This window comes from Phacochoerus africanus, chromosome 1 (assembly GCF_016906955.1).
Source record: "Phacochoerus africanus isolate WHEZ1 chromosome 1, ROS_Pafr_v1, whole genome shotgun sequence".
Taxonomy (NCBI): Eukaryota; Metazoa; Chordata; class Mammalia; order Artiodactyla; family Suidae; genus Phacochoerus; species Phacochoerus africanus.
In genome coordinates, this window is record NC_062544.1 from 87,508,244 (window position 1) to 87,532,910 (window position 24,667).

The 24,667-nt window shown below is 38.6% G+C and overlaps 1 protein-coding gene across 2 annotated transcripts in view; it reads left to right on the top strand.

Moving 5' to 3' along the window:
* KAT2B (lysine acetyltransferase 2B) overlaps positions 1–24,131 on the top strand; it is a 112,925-nt gene extending 88,794 nt beyond the window's left edge. The window contains exons 12-18 of one of the 2 annotated variants that reach the window (XM_047769082.1): positions 9,108–9,218; positions 12,742–12,885; positions 15,676–15,790; positions 17,825–17,861; positions 18,094–18,157; positions 18,256–18,340; positions 22,065–24,131. In XM_047769082.1, coding sequence (XP_047625038.1) covers positions 9,108–9,218; positions 12,742–12,885; positions 15,676–15,790; positions 17,825–17,861; positions 18,094–18,157; positions 18,256–18,340; positions 22,065–22,258 — 750 coding nt within the window. In that variant the 3' untranslated portion in view covers positions 22,259–24,131. The remainder of the gene's footprint in view (positions 1–9,107; positions 9,219–12,741; positions 12,886–15,675; positions 15,791–17,824; positions 17,862–18,093; positions 18,158–18,255; positions 18,341–22,064) is intronic. The other variant, XM_047769091.1, reaches the window with a different exon arrangement.
* The last annotated feature ends 536 nt before the right edge of the window (positions 24,132–24,667 follow it).

The window sequence follows — 24,667 nt, forward strand, 5'->3', positions numbered from 1 at the left end:
AGGACTGAATTTCAGAAATATTCATGCAGGGTTTGGAAATGTGGGTCTTTTGGGAGTGTGTGTGTGTGTGTGTGTGTGTATGAGAGAGAGAGAGAGATTTGCCTTCCCAATTGTCCTTGGCACTGGTCCCTTCCTCCCCAGACTCTTGTATTGATAGCACAATTGGCATTGCGGACTGACTGGCATAAACCAGACTCTTACTGGCAGAAAGATCTAGATTATGTTGTGTTCTACTCTGCTGCTTTTATGAAAATGGAATCAGATATATCTTCAGATTATGATTCATTTGGTATTTTGGGAGCCCTAAAATAATACAAAAATATGGCAATTGGTGGAAAGAAAGGTAGCTCAGTATTTGATGGCTGCTGAGAAAAATTATTGGAAGTTCTAAGGCAACATTGTCCAGTGAAATATAATGCGATGTGCAAATGTGAGCCACATGTGTGATTTAAAATTTTCTAGTAGCTACATTAAAAAACAAAAAAACAAAAAAAAAACAGGAGCTCCTGCTATGGCTCAGTGGGTTATGAACCCTACTAGTATTCATGAGGATGTGTGTTCGATCCCTGGCTTTGCTCAGTGGATTAGGATCTGGGGTTGCCTGTGAGTTGTGAGGAAGCTTGCTGATGCAGCTCAGATTGGTTGCTGTGGTTGTGGTGTAGGCCTGCAGCTGCAGCTCTAAGTCAACTCTTAGCCTGGGAACCTCCATATTCCACAGGTGTGGGCTTACAAAGAAAAAAAAAATGAAAATAGACAAAAATAATTCTAAAAATTTATTTTACTCAGTATATCCAAAGTGTTGCCATTGTCGTAGGTCCTCAGTGTCAAAGAATTATTGAGATGTTTGAGACACTACTTTCTTTGGTTGGTACTATTTTATTTTATTTTACTTTATTTTTATTTAAAAATTTTTTTTATTTTCCCCACCCATGGTATGCAGAAATTCATGGGCCAGGGATCGAACCTGCACCACAGCAGTGACAACACTGAATCCTTAACTGGTAGTCCACCAGGGAACTCCCAAGAGGGTATCTTATACTTACACCTGTCTCAGTTTGGACTAGTCACATGTCAAGAGTGCCCTGGGCTTGAACAGAGGGGGACTAAGGACATAGTTGCCTTCTTAGGCCACAGTGAAGCAATGCCAGTTACAAAAAGCAAAAATGGGTCACTGGAAGGAGGCTTGCTCTGCCTGGGGGCTGCAGCCAGTGCCCTGGGTGCTTTTGCTTTCATTAACAGCTCTGCTCTGCAGTAGTCACAGTGCCAATTACAGCTGCGGGGATTTCCTCTCACAAGGCACAAATGAGGTTTTTGTCTTGAGCTCACAGCACTCAGCATCAAAGGGCCAACCGCATCCATCAATCTTACATTCATCATTCTAACGGGGGAAGGTGAGGGCCCAAATTTGCCTGAAACTGATCTCTGGCTCTTTTTCAATGAATTTTGACAGTGTGTCTTTAGATGGTGCTATTGCTGTGCTTAGCACATTCTTATTTACTCCCAGCCAAAGTGAGAAGGAATTCCAAGTGTTCAGGATTTAGGAACTTACTTAAAAGGAAAATTTTGTTTGGCTTTTAACTGGGAGAGGAGCTGGAAAATATGTCCTTGGTTTATAATTTCAGAAAATGATTGCATAATTTTTATTTGCAAAGAAAGCTACACCAAGTACCTTGTTTGGAAAAAGGTTGGTTAAGGTTGCCTTGGAAAAAGGTACTAGAGGGAAACTAAAGGTGTTTAATATGAATTGGATACTTTGTCTTATTACTGCCCAAAAGGGCAATTTATATTTTTTCCCAAACCATGTAATTTTCTAAAGACTTGAAGGAGGGTGACCAAACATCACAAACTAAGTAGGAAAAACTTAAAAAAAAAAAAAAAAAAAAAGAGCTACTTTATGTAAGTGACTTTGAAACTGTAGTTTTAGAAAATGAAGTTTGATCTCTCAAAACTGAGTGGAATGGATGGATGATTCTTATGGAAGCCAGTGCTGGTAGTACTTATTTGTGAAAACAGCAAGTTCATAAGTGGAGGTTTACAATTTTTATTTAAGCTATTAAAAGTTTTGGCTAGGGAGTTCCCATTGTGGCTCACTGGTAATGAACTCGACTAGTATTCATGAGGAATCAGGTTCAACCCCTGACCCTGCTCAGTGAGTTAAGAATCTGGTGTTGCCCTGAGCTTCAGTATAGATTGAAGACATGGCTTGGACCACACGTTGCTGTGGCTGTGTCGTAGGCCAGCAGCTGCAGCTCTGATTTAACTCCTAGCCTGGGAACTTCCATATGCTGCAGGTGTGGCCTAAAAAGATCTGCCCCCTCCAAAAGAAGTCTTGGCTAAATGATACTTTTTTTTTTTTTTTTTTTTTTTTTGCTTTTTAGAGCTGCGCCCACAGCATAAGGAGGTTCTCAGGCTAGGGGTCGAATCGGAGCTTTAGCTGCTGGCCTACCCCACAGCCACAGCAATGTTAGATTTGAGCTGTGTCTATGACCTACACCACGGCTCACGGCAATGCCGGATCCTTAACCCACTGATCAAGGCCAGGGATTGAATCTGCAACCTCATGGTTGGATTTGTTTCTGCTGCACCACGACAGGAACTCTGGCTACTAAATAATACTTTAGAATTTGCCTTTCCACTCAGTTTGGAGCATTAAGAGTATATACAAATTTCTGTGAATGCTTTAAGTAAAGATTTGTATGTGAATTTACCTTGCTCAAAGCAAGATAACATTTGAGACTTTACTTAAAGCTCCTCGCCTGGTTTTAGAATCTTACCTGAGAACTATTTGGATTTGTTATTGTATGCAACTTTAAAGTTTCATAGCTAATACTTATTTACTGAAAGAAATACTTCAGTAAACACTGAAGTTACCAGATGGATTTGAAAAGGAACCCTTTTGGTTATAGTTAAAAATAAAGGCATACAAATAAGGGAGGTAGTTCTGGCATGAAAATCTAAACATTTGCATGTAATAGCTTAATACTGTTAATGCCTCTTTAACCAAGGAAATATTTAAGATTTCAGTGCTGCTGGTCACCGTACTAGACACAGAGAGGATTCAAGTTAAGAGACAGCCCCTACTTACATGCAACTGGAATCTGAAAGATTTCTTGGGAGAGGTGACAGATAAGTAGCCACTGATGAAGAATGTCTTAGGCTGGTCTTGAGAACCGATTTGCAGAAGAACCATATTCTTCTTGAGTGAAATCTTTGGATTGTGGGTGAAGGAGAAGAAACCTATAGTTCATTAGCTCCTTACAAGATGGTGTACATACAGCAAAAGCCTAACTTTCTTTCATCAACCAAATGGGGGTTAAAGCTAATTTCATCGGAAGACACATTTTTTTTTTTCTTTTGAGGGTCGCTCCCACAGCATTTGGAAGTTCCCAGGCTAGAAGTCAAATCAGAGCTGTAGCCACTGACCTACACCACAGCCACAACAATGCCATATCTGAGCTGCATCTGCGACCTATACCACATCTCACTGAAACACTGGATCCTTAACTCACTGAGCGAGGCGAGGCCAGGGATCAAACCTGTGTCCTCATGGACTAGTGTCAGATTTGTTTCTGCTGAGCCATGACAGAAACTCTCTGAAGACACATTTCTTACTGATTCTTAGACATTGCTATTCCTGTGCACAGGCAGTAGCGAAACCTCGATTTTCTCTAGTTTTCTCACCACTTTCCTTTTTTTTTTTTTTTTTTTTTTTTGTCTTTTGAGGGCCACCCCCAAGGCATATGGAGGTTCCCAGGCTAGGGGTTGAATCAGAGCTGTAGCCACTGGCCTACACCATGGCCATAGCAACGCCAGATCCAAGCCGCTTCCGCGACCTACACCACAGCTCATGGCAACGCTGGATCCTTAACCCACTGAGCAAGGCCAGGGATTGAACCCGCAACCTAATGGATACTAAGTCAGATTTGTTTCTGCTAAGCCACGACAGGAACTCTTCCCCACTTTTCTTTAAAAATGTTATTTAATTATGAAGGTTACATTTCTTTTTTTTTTCTTTTTTTCTTTTTGTCTTTTTGTCCTTTTTAGGGCCGCACCTGCAGCATATGGAGGTTCCCAGGCCAGGGGTCTAATCAGAGCTGTAGCTGCTGGTCTACACCACAGCCACAGCAACGCAGGATACGAGCCACGTCTGTGACCTACCCCACAGCTCACGGCAACGCCAGATCCTTAACCCACTGAGCAAGGCCAGGGATCAAATCCGCAACCTCATGGTACTTAGTCAGATTCATTAACCACTAAGCCATGATGGGAACTCCTACATTTTCAAATAAAGCAAAAATCCCCACCCCCACCCCGCCCCTGCCCCCCCATCCAGCCATTGTCAGCCTGGTGTGCATCCTTCTAGGTGCTGCTCTACTGATTTAGGTACATGGACCTGTACCTGTATGTAAGAGATGACTGTATGGTGTGTTGTTTGTATAAATAGAATTCATACTGTACCTAATTGGGGAAAAAAGAAATCCTTTCCATTATATCTTAAGGATATAATGATTATTTATATTTAGTGCAAAATGTGATTGTTTAAATTTATATTTCGATCAGTTAAAATTAAATTCAATTTAAAATTCATTTTCTCAGGCACTCAATTTCTCAGTAGCCACGTATGAATAATGGCTGCATGTTAGGTAGCATAGATGAAGAATAGTTCCATCCTTGTGGAAATTCCTATGAGACAGTGCAGATACAGAGCTATTGTATTCTTTTTATATAGATTTGCATGATGTAGATGGGTCATAGCTTATGTAATCATTCCGTATTGAAGACATTTGTGTTTATTTCCACTTATTTTTTATCATATACAGTGCTCTGTTTGGAAATGATTTCTAGACACTGAGAAGTGGCATTGCAGTATGAATGAATATGCGCAGAGTCTCAGTTTAAAAAATTATTTCTAGATCATCCTTCTCAGTAGGTTTACCAGTTTACACTTTCACCAGCGGTGTTGGAGAATACCATTTTCTTGTTCTTTACTGACACTGGGTATCATCAATTTTAAAGAAATTTGCATACTTCTGAGTGAAATACTGCTTCTCTTGGTGGAATGCTCTGATTACTATTGGGATCAAATATCTTTTTTATATTGGTTATATTTATTGCTTGTTCCTTTGATGATTTATAGGCTGTCTCTTTTTTGTATTGATCTTTTTTTTTTGTCTTTTTTGTTGTTGTTGTTGTTGTTGTTGTTGTTGCTATTTCTTGGGCCGCTCCCGTGGCATATGGAGGTTCCCAGGCTAGGGGTCCAATAGGAGCTGTAGCCACCGGCCTACATCAGAGCCACAGCAACGCGGGATCCGAGCCGTGTCTGCAACCTACACCACAGCTCACGGCAACGCCGGATCGTTAACCCACTGAGCAAGGTCAGGGACCGAACCCGCAACCTCATAGTTCCTAGTCGGATTCGTTAACCACTGCGCCACGACGGGAACTCCTTTGTATTGATCTTAATAGAAGATATTTATGCATTTTTGATGTTAATTTTTACGTAAATTTTTATGTCCCAAGGTTATAAACCCACTTGCTTGTATTTTTCAGAAATCCTTTTGTATAGGTTTATTTTTCCTTACACTTAGATTTTTTTTTAATGTATAATAGTTTTTATTTTTTTCCATTACAGCTGGTTTACAGTGTTCTGTCAATTTTCTTCTGTATGGCATGGTGACCCAGTTACACATACATGTATACATTCTTGATTTTGAAATAGTTTCAAACTTACCAGAAAAATTACAAAAATAATACATTTTTGTTTTTCTCAACCATTTGACAGTAAGTTTCTGACAAATGGTACCCTTATCCCAAATACTTTAGTGTATATTTCCTACAAATAAGGGTCTTTTTCCACATAACAATAAAGCTATCAAAAATCGAGACATAAACACTGATTCCTTCTGACTCACAGTCATCATTCAAACTATCAACTATCCTTATACTATATTTTATAGTAAAAGAATCCAATTCAGTATAAAGTGTTACATTTAGTTACCGTGGTTTCTTTTCCCCCTCAAGTTTATCTAGATATATTTGCTATTATAGCATTATGTAAGTTTAAGGAGTATAGCAAAATGACTTTACTTACATACATCGTGAAATGATTAGCACAATAAATTTAATGAACATTAAATTTAATGAACATTTAATGAACATATGAACATCATTTCATATGGATACAAAATAAAAGGAAATGGAGTTTTTTTCATGATGAGAACTCAAGAATTACTCCCTTTGCCTGTAAGTCTGTTTTTGTTTTGTAGATAGGTTCATTTGTGCTATATTTTAGATTCCACATATAAGTGATATCACATAGTATTTGTCTTTCTCTTTCTGACTTACTTCACTTAGTATGAGAATCTCTAGTTGCATCCATGTTGGATTTTTAATCCATCTTCTTATCTTGTTTTCCATTTGATAGAACTCTTTTAAGGCTTAGCTTACACTTAGCTTCTCTCTCTCTTTTTTCTTTTTACAGCACCTGCAGCTAAGTTCCTTAGCTAGGGGTTGAATTGGAGCTGCAGCTGCAGGCTTATGCCACAGCCGCAGCAATGCCAGATCCAAGCTGCATCTGTAACCCATGCTGCAGTTTGCAGCAGTGCTGGATCCACTGAGCAAGGCCAGGGATCAAACCTGCATCCTCATGAATGCTAGTCGCGTTCTTAACTCACTGAGCCATGATGAGAACTCCACATATCTTTTTTTTCTTCTATACATTCCTCCTTCTCACTCTTAATTATTTTACAGAATTTTTCTCTATTATAGGTACAAATACATCACTCTGCACCAATGCTGTACAATAAAAATAATTGTGAGCCTCAAATGAAAGCCACATACATGACTAAGAAAATCTCTAGTATTAAACAAATAAAAAGAAACAGGAGAAATTAGTTTTGACTTTTAGTTTTGATATTTTTTATTTAACCTGTGTTCAAAATATTATCATTTAAATATGTTAATAAGTATGAAAGTTGTTAATGAGAGTTTTTTTCCCTGATGTGTGTATTTTATCCTCATACATCTTGATTTGGACTTGTCACATCTCAGTTCAAAAGCCACCTGTGGCTGGTGGCTACCAAATTGAACAGCTAGTTCGATACTGTAATTATGTGTTTTATATGTTTATGTTCCGATTTTACTATCTTCTCCTCAGGAAGAAAGATATTTCATTCATCTTTTTTTTTTTTTTTGTCTTTTTAGGGCTGCACCTGTGCCATATGGAACTTCCCAGGCTAGGAGTAGAATCAGAGCAGCAGCCATCAGCCCACACCACAGACGGAGCAACATGGAATCTGAGACTTGTCTGTGACCTACACCACAGCTCACAGCAACACTAGATCCTTAACCCACTGTGTGTGAGGCCAGGGATCGAACCTGTGTCCTTATGGATACTAGTTGGGTTCATTACCACTGAGCCATGATGGGAACTCCTTCATTGGTCTTTTTTCTGAGTTTTATTCAGACTCACAGTGTGTTGTTATTGTGATATGTTTGGGAAAAAGCCAGTATGTCCTTGGGTAATGTCAATAGAAGAATCACTTCCAGAATAATTTCTGGTAATCCTCTTCTCCTTATTTATGCATTCTTGATATTAATTTTTTATAACAGCTCTTATACCCTCCCATGGGGTATAACTGGGCAGACCATCCCCTGAATATTGTTATGCTTGGTCCTGGATCCATGCTTTAGAAAGGTATTGTTATGCATATGATTAGATTGAGAAGGGATTTTTCCAATCCTGCCATGTGAGGAAGGACTGAAACCTGGATGGAGCCTGGGAGGTAGGGAGGGGCATGGATGAGACTGTTAAGAGCAGGGATGGGTCTTTGTTACCCTAGGATAGAGCAAAGGTTACTAGGTAGAAGGCATGAGGGTTCAGATCTCGGCTGAATATTAGGAAGAACTTCCCAACCATAACAATGCCTGAAAATGAACAGACTAAGGACCGAGCAGTCATCCTGCACTGGAGAGTTCTAGCAGCTTACCTGCTAGGGTAGATGGCAGAAGACTGGCTTCACACGGGGCAGAGTTAGACCAAATGACTTCCAAAGATCCTTGCCTCCCGTGGTACTACAGTTCCCCGAGACCATGTGTGAGTTCTTTAGAAAAGTGTGTCACTGAGTTCTAAAATATTGATGTGAAGATATCTGTGTTCTGGGTGTTTGAGTTTACTTTCATCTGTTTTTATGAGGTTCTAAAGCTGTCACTTTACTTTTTTTTTTTTTTTTTATGGCTGCACCCACAGCATTTGGAAGTTCCCAGGCCAGGGATCAAATCCAAGCTGCGCCTGTGACCTACATACACCACAGCTACAGCAGGCTGGATTCTTAACCCGCTGTGCTAGGCTGAGGATCAAACCTGTGCCTCTGCAGCAACCTGAGCTGCTGCAGTTGGATTCTTAACCCACTGTGCCACAGCAGGAACTCCTAAAACCATCACTTTAAATTTATAGATCTTGTCTAAGCTTTATACATCACTGAGAAACCTGGTGCTTTCTCCCCCCCCCCAATATATCAATCATTACTTTATCTAACATTGTTCGCTATTTTCAGTTACTTCCTAGTGTCTTCTGCCTCACTCAGAGGTTTGGGGCTTCCCAGACCTAGCTTGGAAAGGTCTGATAAGACCAAGTTGAAAATCCTGTGTATATGATGATACAGTACTTTGGAAGGATTGCTGATTTGTAGTTTGCAGGAAACATGTGGATTAGTTAATATTCTAGTAAAGATTAGCGCTTCTCATTTATATTGCTCTTTTCATCTCAGGTTCTCAACTGCTTTAAAGATAAGCAGAGATTCATAATCGATGTTGACTCTAAAAACCTCTGTATTAATATTCAGCACGTAATCTCTAGGACTGAACTAGCAGTTTGTAGGCTTGGTGTATTCTTTTCAAAGAGCCAAAAATTTCTATTTTCAAATGATGATTGTGTCTCAGTTCAAGAATTTTGAATTTTTTGCTTTTGTATCTCATCTTCAAAGTTCAGAGATGCAAGTATTATATTGGTAATAAGTACTCTCAAATTTGCCTATATTTTCTAGTGAAAATGGACTTTCTTTTCTCCAGAACCTAATATATTTGTCTGTACACTAACTTGCACATAGGGCTATGGAACACATCTGATGAACCATTTGAAAGAATATCACATAAAACATGACATCCTGAACTTCCTCACATATGCAGATGAATATGCAATTGGATATTTCAAGAAGCAGGTGGGTTTTTTCACTGTGCAACCCTGTCCTGTCATTCCTTTTCTTAATACTCACTCAGTTAGCTTTTGTGCAAGCAAGTCCCCTCCACCCTCCCCTGCTCCACACAGTGTTTTCTGGTTGTAAGGAGGACATACACTTATTTTGCAAGCCTTAAGCCAAGGGTAAGCTTCAGACTGGATTAGAGGGTATGACCAGCACATCGTAAGTACTAAATAAATGTTTATTAAGTGAATGAATGAATGTCACCTGTAAGTGAAGTATAAGATTGTATCTTGACATTCAAAAATATAGTGTCTCCAGCCTAAGGAGAAATTCCCATTTTTGGGTGACTGGAATTCTCCAGGAATGAGAGAAATAGATTCTGTCTCTTGAAGGCCTTCATTTATGACAGCAGAGAGAGAATTCTAATGTTTACAAAGGGCTCCAGACAGTCCTGGTTCTACAGCACACAGGTGGCTGGGAGCTTGGCTGCTGTCTTAATTCTTTCTTTCAGAAGTTTTCATCTTAGCTCTCTGAGGATTATTCTTATTATTATATATCTTTTATAAAATATATTATTTTTATATATGGAATAAGTGGAATAACATATATAACATAATATGTTATATATAATAACATTATATAATAATAATAAGTGGATACATTATTATATAATAATAAGTGGACATTTACTTCGAAAAAATAACTAAATGTTCCCTAAATGTGGTATTGATTTAATAAATTATTTTCTATTTATGCAAGCAAATTTCAGAGAACCATTAAAAATCTTTTTTAAAAAATAAGACTATATTAAGTTTTATTTTTTATTTTGTGATTTTTATTTTTTCCATTATAGTTGATTTACAGTATTCTATCAATTTCTACTGTACCGAAAAGTGACCCAGTCATGTATATATATATATATATATATATATATATATATATATATATATATATTCTTTTTCTCACATTATCCTCCATCATGTTCCATCACAAGTGACTGGATATAGTTCCCTGTGCTATACAGCAGGATCTCATTGCTTATCCACTCCAAATGCAACATTTTGCATCTATTAACCCCAGACTCCCAGTCCATCCCACTCCCTCCCCCTCCACTTTATATTAAGTTTTAAAAGGCAAGTAATTAAATTATATATAGTATGAGCTAACTTTTGTATTTATATACATACATACAGACAAAGAAAAGATATTACAAGAGTGTTTGTCAAAATGTTAACAGTAGATCCCACGTTGCTGTGGCTCTGGCATAGGCCGGCGGCTACAGCTCCAATTCAGTCCCTAGCCTGGGAACCTCCATATGCTGCGAGAGTGGCCCTAGAAAAGGCAAAAAAAAAAAAAGTTAACAGTAAATTAACGTTAACAGTAAATTATATATATATAAATATATAATATGAATTATGTATTATTATTCATATATATATGAATAATTTTTTTTTTTGCTGTACCTGCAGCATGTGGAAGTTCCATGGCCAGGGGCTGAATCTGTGCCACAGCATGGACCCCAGCCACAGCAATGACAGTGCCAGATCCTTAACTAGTAGGTCACCACGGAGCTCCCAATTTTTTTTAATAGAGTTTTATAATTCCTAAACATTTTCCATTTACTTTTCTGACTACAAAAGTAATATATAGTTATTGTAGAAATTTTGGAAAATGAAATAAAGCACAAAGAAAATAAGAAACATTTCTTGTAATTCTACTAACCAGAGGAATTTACTGTTAACATTTTGACAAATACCTTGTAATAACTTTTCTTTGTGTATCTGTGTGTATATAAATACAAAAGTTAGCTCATATTGTATGTAGTTTAATTACTTGCCTTTTAAAAACTTAACATAGTCTAATTTTTTAAATGGGATTTTTGATGGTTCTCTGAAACTTTTTTTTTTTAAGGCCACACCTGTGGCAGCATATGGAGGTTTCCAGGCTAGGGGTTGAATCAAAGCTGTAGCTGCTGGCCTACGCCACAGCCACAGCGATGCCAGATCTGAGCCACATCTGCAACCTATTGGACAGCTCACAGCAACACCCAATCCTTAAACCACTGAGTGAGGCCAGGGATCAAACCTGCGTTCTCATGGATATTAGTCAGATTCGTTTCCACTGAGCCATGATGGGAACTCTGGTTTTCTAAAATTTTCTTGCAAAGATAGAAAATAATTTATTAAACCAATACTGCATTTAGGGAACATTTAGTTATTTTTTCTAAGTTGTCCATGTGTGAATATATGCTTCCAGGCATATTTAAGGTTTCATTATGTGCTGCCAAATACTGTAACAGTTTTTTCTTGTCAGCAGTATATAAGGGGGCTCAGGAAAAGAGTTGATAATTGAAAAATATTTTTTTACCCCTTTCCAAGATAACACCTTGTATACCTTTGCATTTTTTGATTACTGCTAAGTTTGACTTATTTTTTCTTGTTCATTGACATTTTGTATTTCTTCTTTTTTTGAATTGCCAGTTCATTGCATTTGCCTCTTTTTCAATTAAAATGTTTATTTTTATGTTGATTTGTGAGAACTCTTTGTTTATGAGGATATTAACCTTTTATTTTATGATTTTTCTCTTGTTTGTCATTTGTTTCAACATTGCTTATGGTTTTTTTAATATACAGAATTTTTAAGATGTTATTGCACAAGACCTATTAACTTTATATATATGTATGTTCTCATATAGAAAGCTTTCCCTTCTCCCATGTCAGATAATGAAGTTCCTGTTTATTTTCTTCTCATTCTTTGGGATGCACTTGTGACTTTTCTGATAAAACTCACTAGAGAGAACTTGGTGGGGTTGTTTTACTGAGGGCTTGACTGTCAGTTTCCTAGGCTGTGACTGTATTGCAGAGATGAAATCTCAACTATGCTTCTTAAATGACTTGTCTGTAGTCCTCTTTGAGACTGATGGCAAAATTGTTTGGAAAATAAGGTTTTGCTTAAAGAGGAGGCAGGAAACTGAAGTTTAAGTAATTTTCTGCAAATATCTGAAATAGGCACCATAAGGAAAATCATTATAGATATCTGACTCTATACCCTGTACAATTATGTTGGTACAGCTTAAAGTTTCTGAATGAATATATCACAAAGCATTGATGTCACTGAAACAAGCATGCTTGTGATAGTCTGGAAGTTTTTTGCCTGTCAAGTAGGTGTTTCATTTCCTCAATATCAAGGTTCTAATTGCTCTATTTTTTGACAAAATTTGCTTTCAGAATTTAGCTTAATGTTAGTTACTGATTTCTTGAGAATCTTAGAGCCCTCATCCCCATGTTTGGAGAAATTGTGTAATTTGATGCAAAATTAATCCTTATTTTTGCTTAATAGCCATTTCTGTTAAAAACTTTTTCATATTTTACTATGATTTTTTGTTGTTGCATTCCTTCCTATTTGCACAGCTTGATTTTTGCTGTTTCATGCTAGTCCTTCCCAGGATAATAGGGTGAGAGCTTGGTCATGTGCTGGGCCTCACGACATGACAGGCGTCTGATGCACAAGGACCATCTGAATGAAGTTATTTGCTCTGCAGGGTTTCTCCAAAGAAATTAAAATCCCCAAAACCAAATATGTTGGCTACATCAAGGATTATGAAGGAGCCACTTTAATGGGATGTGAGCTAAATCCACGGATCCCATACACAGAATTTTCTGTCATCATTAAGAAGCAGAAGGAGGTAAGCATGCAGCTGCCTCAGGTTCCCTCTGCACAGGCCAGTCTCCACTGGGGTGAAGTGCACCCCCCGGGCTGCAGGTGTACAGGTGTGCTGGGGATCATAACCTCAGTTTGCTGTGCTGTGTCTAGATTCCTTCCTTCCTTCTTCCTTCCCTCCCTCCCCCCCCTTTCTTCCTCTCTCTCTCTCTCTCTCTCTCTCTCTCTCTCTCTCTCGCTCTCGCTCTCGCTCTCGCTCTCGCTCTCGCTCTCACTCTCTCTCGCTCTCTCTCCCTCCCTCCCTTTTTTTTTTCTTTCTCTTTCCCTCCCTCCCTTTCTTTCTATCTCTCATCTTTCTTTTATTTGTTTTTTAGGACCGCACCCGCAGCATATGAAAGTTCCCAGGCTAGGGGTCGAATGGGAACTGCAGCTGCTGGCCTACACCACAGCCACAGCAACTTAGGATCTGAGCTGAGTCTGACCTACACCACAGCTCAGGACAATGCCAGATCCTTAACCCACTGAGTGAGGCCAAGGATTGAACCGAAACCTCATGGTTACTAGTCGGATTTGTTTCCACTGAGCCACTAGGGGAGCTCCTTATCTCTTATCTTACTGTAGCTGATTTACAAAGTTGTGTTAATTTCTGGTGTACAGCAAAGTGATACACACACACACATATATATATATACACATATTCTTTTAAAGATTCATTTTCATTATAGTTTATTATAAGAGGAATTCCCTGGTGGTGCAGTGGGTTAAGGATCTGGTGTTGTCACTGCTATGGCTTGGGTTGCTGCTGTGACGTGGATTTGATCCCTGGCCGGGAACTTCCACATGCTGTGGACACAGCCAAAAAACCCTTCAAAACAATAGTTTATTATAAGAAATTGAGTATAGTTCTCTGTGCTATACAGTAGGTCCTCACTGGCTATCTGTTTAATATATAGTAGTGTGAACATGTTAACCCCAAACTCCTAATTGATCCCTCCTGCTTCCTTTCCCCCTTTGGTAGCCATAAGTCTGTTCCCTATGTCTGTGAATCTGATTCTATTTTGTAAATAAATTCATTGTATCATTTTTTTAGATTCCACATGTAAGTGATATCATATGGTATTTCTCTTTCTCTGTCTTACTTCACTTAGTATGATCATCTCTAGGTCCATTCATGTTGCTGCAAATAGCATTATTTCATTTTTTTTATGGTTGAGTAATGTTCTATTATGTAAACGTACCATATCTTCTTTATCCATTCTTTGTTGATGGACGTTTAGGGTGCTTCCCTCTCTTGGCTATTGTTAATAGTACTGTAATGAACATTGGGGTGCATATATCTAGATTTCTTCTTTGAAGTTATCTTTATATCCTCTCTAAATTGTCACTTCTAATGAGGTCAATACGTGTTAAATTGGTGTAAAACACAAACTAAAATATGGGAGATCGTACATTTTTTTGTTTGTTTTTTAGGGCCACACCACAGCATATGGAAGTTCCCAGGCTAGGGGTGGAATTGGAGCTGCAGCTGCCAGTCTACGCCACAGCCACAGCCACGCCACGCCACAGCCACGCCACGCCACATCCTTAATGTTGCATTTGTTACCACTGAGTTGCAGTGGGAAATCCGATAGATAGTACGTATTAATTTCGCCTTCAAGGCTTCTTACATGATGGCCTCAAGCATCCTTACCAAATTCACCTCTTTATTTCCCTTTCTAAACTAATCTCCAAAGGCTCTTATTGATGATTTACCCCTCTTGTTTGTGTCTTCATTCAGTGCCACTTCCTCTCCCAACACACATACTCTCTTTTCTCTCTCTTTCACACACACACACACACACACACACACACACACACACACACACACACGGAACCACTTCTCCCTGTGTTCCATTCCTCTTTGAACTCAAGTGCTGGTTTGATACATTCATTTGAATTTCAATTACTCATCATCTTACATATTTATCTTAGGGTGTATTCATCTCTCCTTTTTCACTGCAAGTTCTGAAGGCTATACTTCCTGATGTTAAGTGATTTGTTATCTGATGCTAGAGTGAAGTCTCTTATGCATGTGAACTACAAGAGAAGCAGTAATGGGAAAGGTTGATAGATTTGACTACATGGTGATTCAGGGTGGGGGGGGTGGCGGGGGTTGCTGCATTTGTGGCATGCAAAAGTTCCCAGGCCAGGGATCAAACTCACATCTCAGCAGTGACCTGAGCCTCAGCAGTGACTTGAGCTACAGCAGTGACATCACCAGATCCTTCATGCACCGAGCCACAAAGGAGCTCCTGCTCTCAGACTTTAGAGTTGCCTTTTGGATGCAGTCAGCATAGGTTGGGGCTTAAGCCTTGAAAAATGTGAACACTAGGAAGTTCATTCTCCCAGGCTTTGGAGACTTTGTGAGTCCCTCCACCCCTCCAGTGAAAGGAGCAGTTCCTGGTCATGGGATGTGAAGAGGTTCTGATGTTGACTGGGCAGCAGGGCTGTTTCAGGTAGCAGTGGCCGAGGGGGAACAGGGGAAAATAGTTGGTGCTTCTGCTAAAGAGGGCACTGAGCCCTTGGAGCAGTGTGTTCTCTCAATATTGGCTTTTTTTTTGGATGGTAGGAGACAAGTATTCAGGGGTGGCTGTGTGAGTAACAGTAAACGTGTAAGGTATTGTAGAAGGCTTTCATATCTTACTGTTAAATAGCATTCACCCTTTTGTTTCCTAAAGACTTTATTTTGCTCAGGAAACAACTCCTTAGGCTGACTGACTTAAGCGCTGGCTGCACACTTCTGTCACTAACCTTATCTTCTTCTTACGATTTACAGATCATTAAAAAGCTGATAGAAAGGAAACAAGCCCAGATTCGGAAAGTCTACCCTGGACTTTCCTGTTTTAAAGATGGAGTTCGGCAGATTCCGATAGAAAGCATTCCTGGAATTCGTATGTATAGATCTTCTTGTAAAAGGAAAACCTTTTGGTCATGCCAAGAAGTGTGTCGGACAGGGACAGCCTTTTGCCTTGCCTGTCGCCCTTTGTGTTATTGTAGTCTTTAAGAAGGGAGCAGATGCTTTCCTTTTACATCTTTTCTCTGTTTCCCAATGCACACAAAGCAAAGAGAACTTAGTTGATCTCTTGCTGTAGCTGGTAATGTCTGCTGTTTATGAGCACCTGTTATTTGTGGCACAGTGCCATATACTTACCCACAGGTGACCTTGAAGTCAGGGGAATTCTACTCATCCAAATGGGGAGATTGAATCTCATGATGGTTAAGTCCTTTACTATTTTCTTAAATTTTTTTAATTTTTTGTTTTTGTTTGTTTGTTTTTGCTTTTTAGGGCCACACCTGTGGAAGTTCCCAGGCTAGCAGTCAAATGGGAGCTACAGCTGCCGGCCTACTCCACAGCACCATCAGATCCGAGTTACGCCCTACACCTCAGCTCATGGCAATGCCGGATTCTTAACCCACTGAGCAATGCCAGGGATTGAAACCCCATCCTCAAGGATACTAGTCAGATTTGTTTCTGCTGTGCCACAGTGGGAACTTCCTACATCCTTTAACTTTAAAGGCACGTGGCCAGTGACTATCAGAAATAAAAGCAGCCCTGTTCTCCTCTCCTCTAGATAGCTTTCTGTTTGTGCTCTTTCTCAGTGCTGTTTTGGCTGTGACCTGCCTGTGGCTAAATCTGTTTCCCCAAACTTTTTTTTTTTTGGTCTTTTTGTCTTTATAGGGCCACACTTGCAGCATATGGAGGTTCCCAGGCTAGGGGTCTAATCGGAGATGTTGCTGCCAGCCTATGCCAGAGCCACAGCAACGCCAGATCTGAGCGGCATCTGCAACCTACACCAGCTCACAGCAATGCCAGATCCTTAACCCACTGAGCAAGGCCAGGGATGGAACCCGTGACCTCATGGTTCCTAGTCAGATTCATTTCTGCTGCACCATGACAGGAACTCCCTCTTTCCCCAAACTTCTAAACACAATGGTTGGAAAGCATATAATTTGTTTCCTTTTTTAAGAGTGGTTTATCTAATAAGGGTTCTTACCTGTGGGTATATCAGAGATGTATTGTATTGAATTAAAATATGTAAAATAGGTCTTTTGTGGATCAAAAGCTCTGCTTATCAACACTTCCATTCGATTTAAATCCAGGATCTTCTACTATATTGAAGATTAAATAAAACCAAACCAAACAAACTAAAATTCTCCAGAAAAAAAGTAAGACATCATTTGGGCAAGATATATTTCTTTGTTACAAGATACACCCTACATCAGAGCTTACTTCCCTGTTTTATCCCTATTAATGGCAATAATAGCCACCATATCACTGAATGCTTACGCATGCCAGGCATTCTTCTTAGTCTTCTTCTTTTTTTTTTTTTTTTTTTTTATTTAACATACATCAACCAATCTCAAAAGGAATCACATCGGCTCAATTTTGGAGTTCTGTTTTATAGATTGGTAAACTGAGGAGTAAAGATTGACTAACTTATCAAGGGTAAGATGGCTTTTAAAGAGAGAACAAGAAATCAAATCCAGGTCTGTTGGACTCCAGGCTGTGTGTTCTTCCTGCTAACAAGCTAGGTCTTCACCAAATCAAAGAGAGACCAGGACAGAGTTGGTTCCCACCTAAAATAGCAGCCTAACTTTTCACATGGTGATTCACAAAGAGTGTGACTTAGAGCTTTAAAAATAGATATGAGCACTGTACCAAACATGTTTGTTTTCTATGCTTTCCTCTGAAAGTTTGGAGTTCTTGCTTTAAAAACACTAGCAGAGTAATGTCAGACTTGGAAATGTTTTACATCGTTAGGTGTATCAGGAAGTAAAGTAACTACAGTTAATTTCAGTCTCTTTTTAGAAATACGCTTTTGTTGAGGCATGGCTGGAATTCATTGCATTTTTGATAAATGTTGACTGTGTTATTCTCTTGACCAAAAGCAGTTCTCATTCAGTGTTTAATTTCGTTGATGTAGGAGAGACAGGCTGGAAACCAAGTGGAAAAGAGAAGAGGTAAGTCTGATGGGCCAAGGATATTCATGGAAGTGTTTCTTCGCACTTCTGCAAAATTAGAGAAACCAAGCAAACTGACTGTAGTCTTCTTCACACTTGTTAGGTTTCAGTTTTCATAAAAACTTCTGCAATGGTTCCAACTTTAGGTTTATGTAAAAATGAGCTGTATAGGAGTCACCTGGCAAGAGGGTAGAAGACTAATCATTGTTCCTTTTTGTTTACTCCTTTCAAGTAAAGAGCCCAAAGACCCTGACCAGCTTTACAGCACACTCAAGAGCATCCTACAGCAGGTGAAGGTGGGTGTCTCCTTTTCCTTCACCTCATGCACATATTTTGAAATGATTTCCCACATGGCATTTCCATATTAGATACCTTACTTTTTTCTTTACCCAAGAGCCATCAAAGCGCTTGGCCCTTCATGGAACCCGTGAAGAGAACAGAAGCTCCGGGATATTATGAAGTTATAAGGTTCCCCATGGGTAATGCCATTAATGTTTTCTAAGTATAGATTTAAAGCTCTAGATGGCGGTGTGGGGGACAGATGGTTGCCGAGGTCAATCTGTACTCGTCGGTGGTAGGATAGGATGTGTGTGGTGGGTAGTGGGGTTCCACGACCCTGTGCAGGGCCCCACAGGCCCTCTTGCTGTCAGAGCAGGATGATGGGGGTAAGGGGCATGTTCATTGAAGATATCGTGCTGCATTCTATGGAGCCCACGCACCATTCACACTAGATGCCAACACCCAGGTGGGAACCTGAACACACAGCCCTAGAGATGAAAGTCACGGCTGTTTGAATATAACTTGCTGATACTCTGTTGGGTTGCAAACAGAAGAAAATATCAGCCTGTCCTCTTAATGTCTTTTGAGAGCCTGAGGATTTTTGAAGGTAAACAGATGAAGTTAGATTAAGCCACTTGACAGGCTTTTAGACAGAGAAATCAGTTCTTGATTTTCCATGCCTGTGATGGAGAGTGTTAGTGAAACAAATTAATTATGCTCCTATTTTAAGCTTTGTTCCCCATCCTCAAACAAACAAACAGACAAAATGCCTTTGGAAATACAGAATTGTGGTGCCTGCACTAGGCTGAAATGAATGATTAATTGAGAATCCCCAAATTATACTAATTTGCCCTTGTGCAGATGACAGACCACTAGTTGAATTCTTTTTTTTTTTTTTCCCAATCAGCTGTGTGGCCATTTTTTTATGGGAGAAAGTCTGTGTCTTCTATCCCTTTCTTCCCGTAATCGCTTCCTGGTGTTAAGAAGGTGTTAAGATGTAAACCAGAAAATGAAAAGGATCCGTTAGCTCCCTGATAACGGAGTTATTTGTAGATGTTCTCTTTGGCTTTATTTTCACATGACTGTTTCACATAATGGTAGTATTATTTCAGTAGTCTATAGTCCATAATGAGGACGGACATCCATATGCTTTTCTTTCCCTCTTCTCGCTGCCTTGCTTCTATGGATTTCAGTTCATGGAAATCAGAGTGAGGGTTGATGGAGTCTAGAATTCTGAATGGAGAGATGACCTGGGAATCAGTATTTCTCATGGTGTGAAAAATGTGCTAAAACTGTTTTAAGTCCATTTCCAAACTTAAGTTGCTTGACCTTTGACCTTCATCTCCTGGGGAGTCCAACTATTGTGAAGCACTCCTGGGAGGTTGGATGAGTCTGGGGAGGATTATTTGGTGGTAGGTCCATTGGGTCCCGTCTTTCCTAGCCCACTCCCAGCCTGCTCTCTGGAGGTTTTGTGCTTGGTCCAGCTAGAGAAGGGTGGGAACCTCTAGGTACCACTTCTGTGCACAGCTTAATGCTTGTGTGGGGAAAACTGACCCCACAGAGCAAGGCCAGTGGAGGGCTGAGGTGTGTGTAAGAATTAATTAAAACTGTGGATGGTGCCCTTTGGTAGAACAGTGCTTTTTGTTTTGAGATGCCTTTAGGTACTAGGCAGAATGTGTCATCTTGTCCCTAGGACGGTCACATCTTTGAGCACAAGACCGACAGACCAATAACTTTACTTTTCCCATCATTGCCTTCTTGGCTTTTTCAAAATACCTTTCTTCTCTTTCCCCCATGCCTTTAAAAAACTCTTTTCTCCTCTGTGAATGAGATCCCACCTGTTTTGTTTGGGGAATGAATTCAGTAGAGCATCTGAATTGTCTGGCTCAAGGGACATCTTCTTCCCACACATGGATAGCTAGCGCAGGGCTTTCCTACTTACCCCGAATTCCTAGCATTTGGGGGAAGAGAGGGGATGAAAGTGGAATAATTTAATGGTGTCTCCGTAGTTGTTATCACTGGTGTTCAATCACTTTCTTTTGCAAACCAGGCCATTTGGTTAAGTCTAAGAAGGCCAGAGGGAGCAAGATGTTATCTATAACTTTAGAATAGAAAGGAAATAGAGAAAGGAAACATGCAGAATTAGTTGTAATTATTCAGAAAGGTCCAAACACTTTCATGACTCTTATTTTGTTTCTGCTATATTTTAGGCTCCCCCCATCTCTTCTTACCCCCTCCCTTCCAAAAAATTGTTTGAAAAGCTTTGGCGTAAACTTCTTTGTGTCAAGTTTCATTTTCTTCTGCCCCGCCTTTCTTTTCTTCTTCTTCTTCTTCTTTTTTTTTTTTTTGGTTACTTGTTTCTTCTTTCTAAAATGTTATAAGCGTGCTATCAAACAGCACATCCTGAACTGGTGGGCATTTAGGGGGAAGGAAAGTAAGCATCCAGTTTCACCTAGAGAGGCCTGGTTCCTTTGCTCTTTCTGTATGAAATGAGAGGGCTGTTGTCTTCTGCTCAGTCACCCTCCAGTGAGCCATTTACTGGGGTATTTTCTGAGACTTGGTGTATCTTAACACCTCACACTTTTTTTTTTAATCCCTCAAACTGTTTTGATTAGAGAAGAAAGAAAGCAAAAAGTTGAGTTTACAATTATGATGACATATTTCTAAGGGTAATTTAGTCAAAGGAAATAGGCAAAAGCAGGTATTTTCCATTTTCCCTTTGGAGTTTTGTGGTAGATTGAGAATTGTGATGCAAATGAATTTCTCCCCACTCGGGGATGTTGCATGCACATAAATTTATCTTATTAAATGATAATCCCAATGTATTTGGTTATAAGTTTCTTACTCTCTGGAAAGTTTGATAATATAGTGGGAATTTGGGTTGTTGGTAGAAATAATTCTTTAGTGATTTTAACTTATTTTTTCATGCATAGGCCATATAATTTTTTTCATATTATTTTCCATTACGGTTTATTACAGGGTATTAAATATATAGTTCCCTGTGCTATACAGTAGGACCATGTTGTTTATTTTATATATAGTAGTTTGTGTCTGCTAATCCAGTTTAATAGTTGGTATAATTTTTAATGATAGAAACAGGTTTAGAAACAATTAGGGACTTATAAGTAGACAGATGTTAGCATCTCCTTATTTGCATAGAATTCTTTAAATTGGTCCCGAGAATGAGGATTAAAGAAGCCCCACTAGAGTCTTAAAAGTTTAGCTGAAGCACTGTTTTCACTTGTAAAATAATATAATTTAAAGCCAGTAAATACATTGGGAAACTATCCTTTTTATAATTGTCTCGCATGCCTTACTTGCTTTAGAAAATAGATTATTAAGTAAAATTTGTCATTCTTATTTGATTGATGGAGCGTGAAACTGAATTGATTGGAACTGTTTTACAGGCAGTCACTGATGTATTTGCAGATGTATTTATGATCTGTTTCTCTACTTTATTTCTGTCTCTGTAACACCAAAACAACTGAATGTGGAGAAACAAATTTAGTCTGATTGTTTTGATTGAAATAATGAAATGATTTGATACAAATGTCCCACCTGCTCTATGACATGTAAATAGAGCCTCTTCTGTATAATTCTGAATGAATAGCTAACAGTACTTAGTTCATTGTACTTATCGCTGCTAATCTACTTAGCTTCCTTGTGCTGAATAGGGGATTGGACCAGATGATTCATAATGGTCCCTTCAGTGCACTGTGATTTTGCACCAGATACCCTCTCAACAGAAAGAACATAAGACTCAAGAAGTGTTTTCCTTGATCGTATGAATTTCTCTTAAACAAAGGCATTGGGATGGTCAAAATGTGATCAAATTGATGACATAGATTTCTTTTCCAGTCTTACTTATGTCAGCTAGTGTGTGAAAGGAGTCAAAGATTGCTAATATTTTTTTTTCCTGTGCAGATCTGAAAACCATGAGTGAACGCCTCAAGAATAGGTACTACGTGTCTAAGAAATTATTCATGGCAGACTTACAGCGAGTCTTTACCAATTGCAAAGAGTACAACCCCCCTGAGAGTGAATACTACAAATGTGCCAATATCCTGGAGAAATTCTTCTTCAGTAAAATTAAGGAAGCTGGATTAATTGACAAGTGATATTTCTTTCCTCTGCTTTTTAGAAACTCATCAAGCAGTGTGCCTAAAGCATGGTTTAGTTTTACAAAGAATTGGACATAATGTATTGAAGATACTTGTAAAAGTAATAATTAGCACTTTTTAAAAAACAAACAAAAAACCTCCTCTTAGCTTTTCAGATCCGTATTTAAATTGAAGTCATAGAACATTTTTATTTTATGGACTAGATTTTGATCTATTTACTACTATTAATGTAAATTTTCTATGGCATGTCCATTAGCTGAATATTCAATAGTAGATGATCAGGGGTTTCCTCAAAATTTATATATGAGGAAATTGCACATAGTACCAAGACTTGGGGGAATCCAGAAAATTTTCAGACCGTGAATGTTTCCATTTTTTTCTAATGGAATGTGAGAGTTTATTTTTATTTTATTCTGAAGGACTTTAAAGGAAGGGATTCATGATAAAAAGCCCGTAAAAGGTGAAATATGTGATGTTTGAAGTCTCTTGGTAGACTTTTTATATATATTTTTAAAAAACACTCATCTAGATGAGGTGCTTTGAGCAGTTCTGAAAAATGCAGTTCCAGAAAAGCAACTGCTTTGATTCCTAAGGAAGAAATTCTAAATAATGTAAACTTTTTTTATAAGCATCTGGGTTTTTGATAAATCTGTCTATCTACAACAAACTGGTGAGTGCATAACCACTATTTTAATAATTATTTTCTCTACACAAATGTGTAATATTATATTTGACTTTGCTTATGCAGGCCATAAGTTCCAAAAAAGCAATTTCCCCTGGCCACAAAGACATACATTTGAAAACACTTGTGATTGAATCAACATGCTTTAATAGGAAAAGATGTATAATCTATATATGTATCAAGTTTAGTGCATCCTTGTTCTAATAAGGATTTTTTTCCCCCTTTTCTACGATGCACATAACCCCACTGATAGGTATTTATGAACGTTTTCCTTTTGCACCTCCAGATAGTATTCATTGTCTGAGGTGAATTAAATTACCACCAAGACTTGCTGTCAGTATTTCAACACCTACTTCGGCATATAGACCCAGGGTAATATCCCACTAAAATCCATCATAACCTTATTAACCTGTCTTGGGATTCCGGCTTAGTGCTTGGATTTATATCCTTATTAACACTACATTGAAAAGTGGGACGTCTGCCATCCCAACTCTGGGAGAACCAACTTATATAAGACAAATGAAGGCCATCTTAATGGTCTTGACACTAATTTTTATGATACAAATTTATAAACTGATTTTTGTAAAGGACTAGGTTTTAAAAGTGTATTTAACTTGATGTTTTCTATCAGCATAAATGAATTAAAACGATCATTTAATAGTCATTAAACACAGTTGCCAGAGATAATCTGCATGAAGGAAAAAACCCTGCCGATGGCTATGAAGTTGGAAGGTTTGTTTTGAATATGTAAGAGATATTCAGAATGCTCCCACTGAGAAATGCCTCAACTTTTTTAAGGAGAAGAAACCACCATGAGTGGCATCTAGATTTCTAATGAAGAATGATGAGACAGTTTGGATTAAGTATCTTGGACTGGTTTTATACAGTGCTTTTGTACTGGATCTGCCGAAGCATCTGTCCAGCTTGGTATCCTGTGAAAAGTTTGTTATTTTCTGGGTAGACATTCTTATAGAGTATTGTCTTTAAAATAAGATTGTCTCTTCTATATTGAAAGCATTTTTATGTTTTCTAATTTAAAAATTAATATTTTCTTATAGATATTGTGCAATAAAGCTGAAGTAGGATGTGTGGTTTTGCAAATGCTTTAACAGCAGATAAAATTTTACATTTGTAAAATTAATATATTGTACTGGTACAAAATAGTTTTAAATTATATTTTAAAAAGCTCTCAATCTGGTGGTGTGTTTTCTTCTTTTGGCAGCTTGCATTTAACTGGGCAAATGTACAGCCCAGTTGATGGCCAACTACATCCTTAATTCTTAGGTCTTAAGTATTTTGAGAAAGATGTTTAGCAGTGTCACATTTGTGGGAGGTTTCATAAAAATTCACAGCCCAGCAGGGAGAGATTTTCAAGAGGAGAGATACTTGCTGTGACTCTTGAGTGATCCATGCATCTTGCCTATTATCACGCATTAAACAAAGAAAAAACCTAGCTAAAAAAAAAAGAGTATTACTGATTTTAGAAACAAAGTCTCCCTAGTTTTTTTTTACTTTGCATCTGTGGAATAAGTGAATGAGGAGCAAGACATCTAAAAATGCACCCGATTTTTAGACAGCTCCTGCATGAGCTGCTCATGTTACTCCAAGTGCTAACTGTAGGAAAGAATATTGTATCCTCTTGCGGTATGATGAGACAGTTTGGATTAAGTATCTTGGACTTAAGCTCCCCTCTTCCTTTCTAAATTCTGAACCAGCTAAGCATT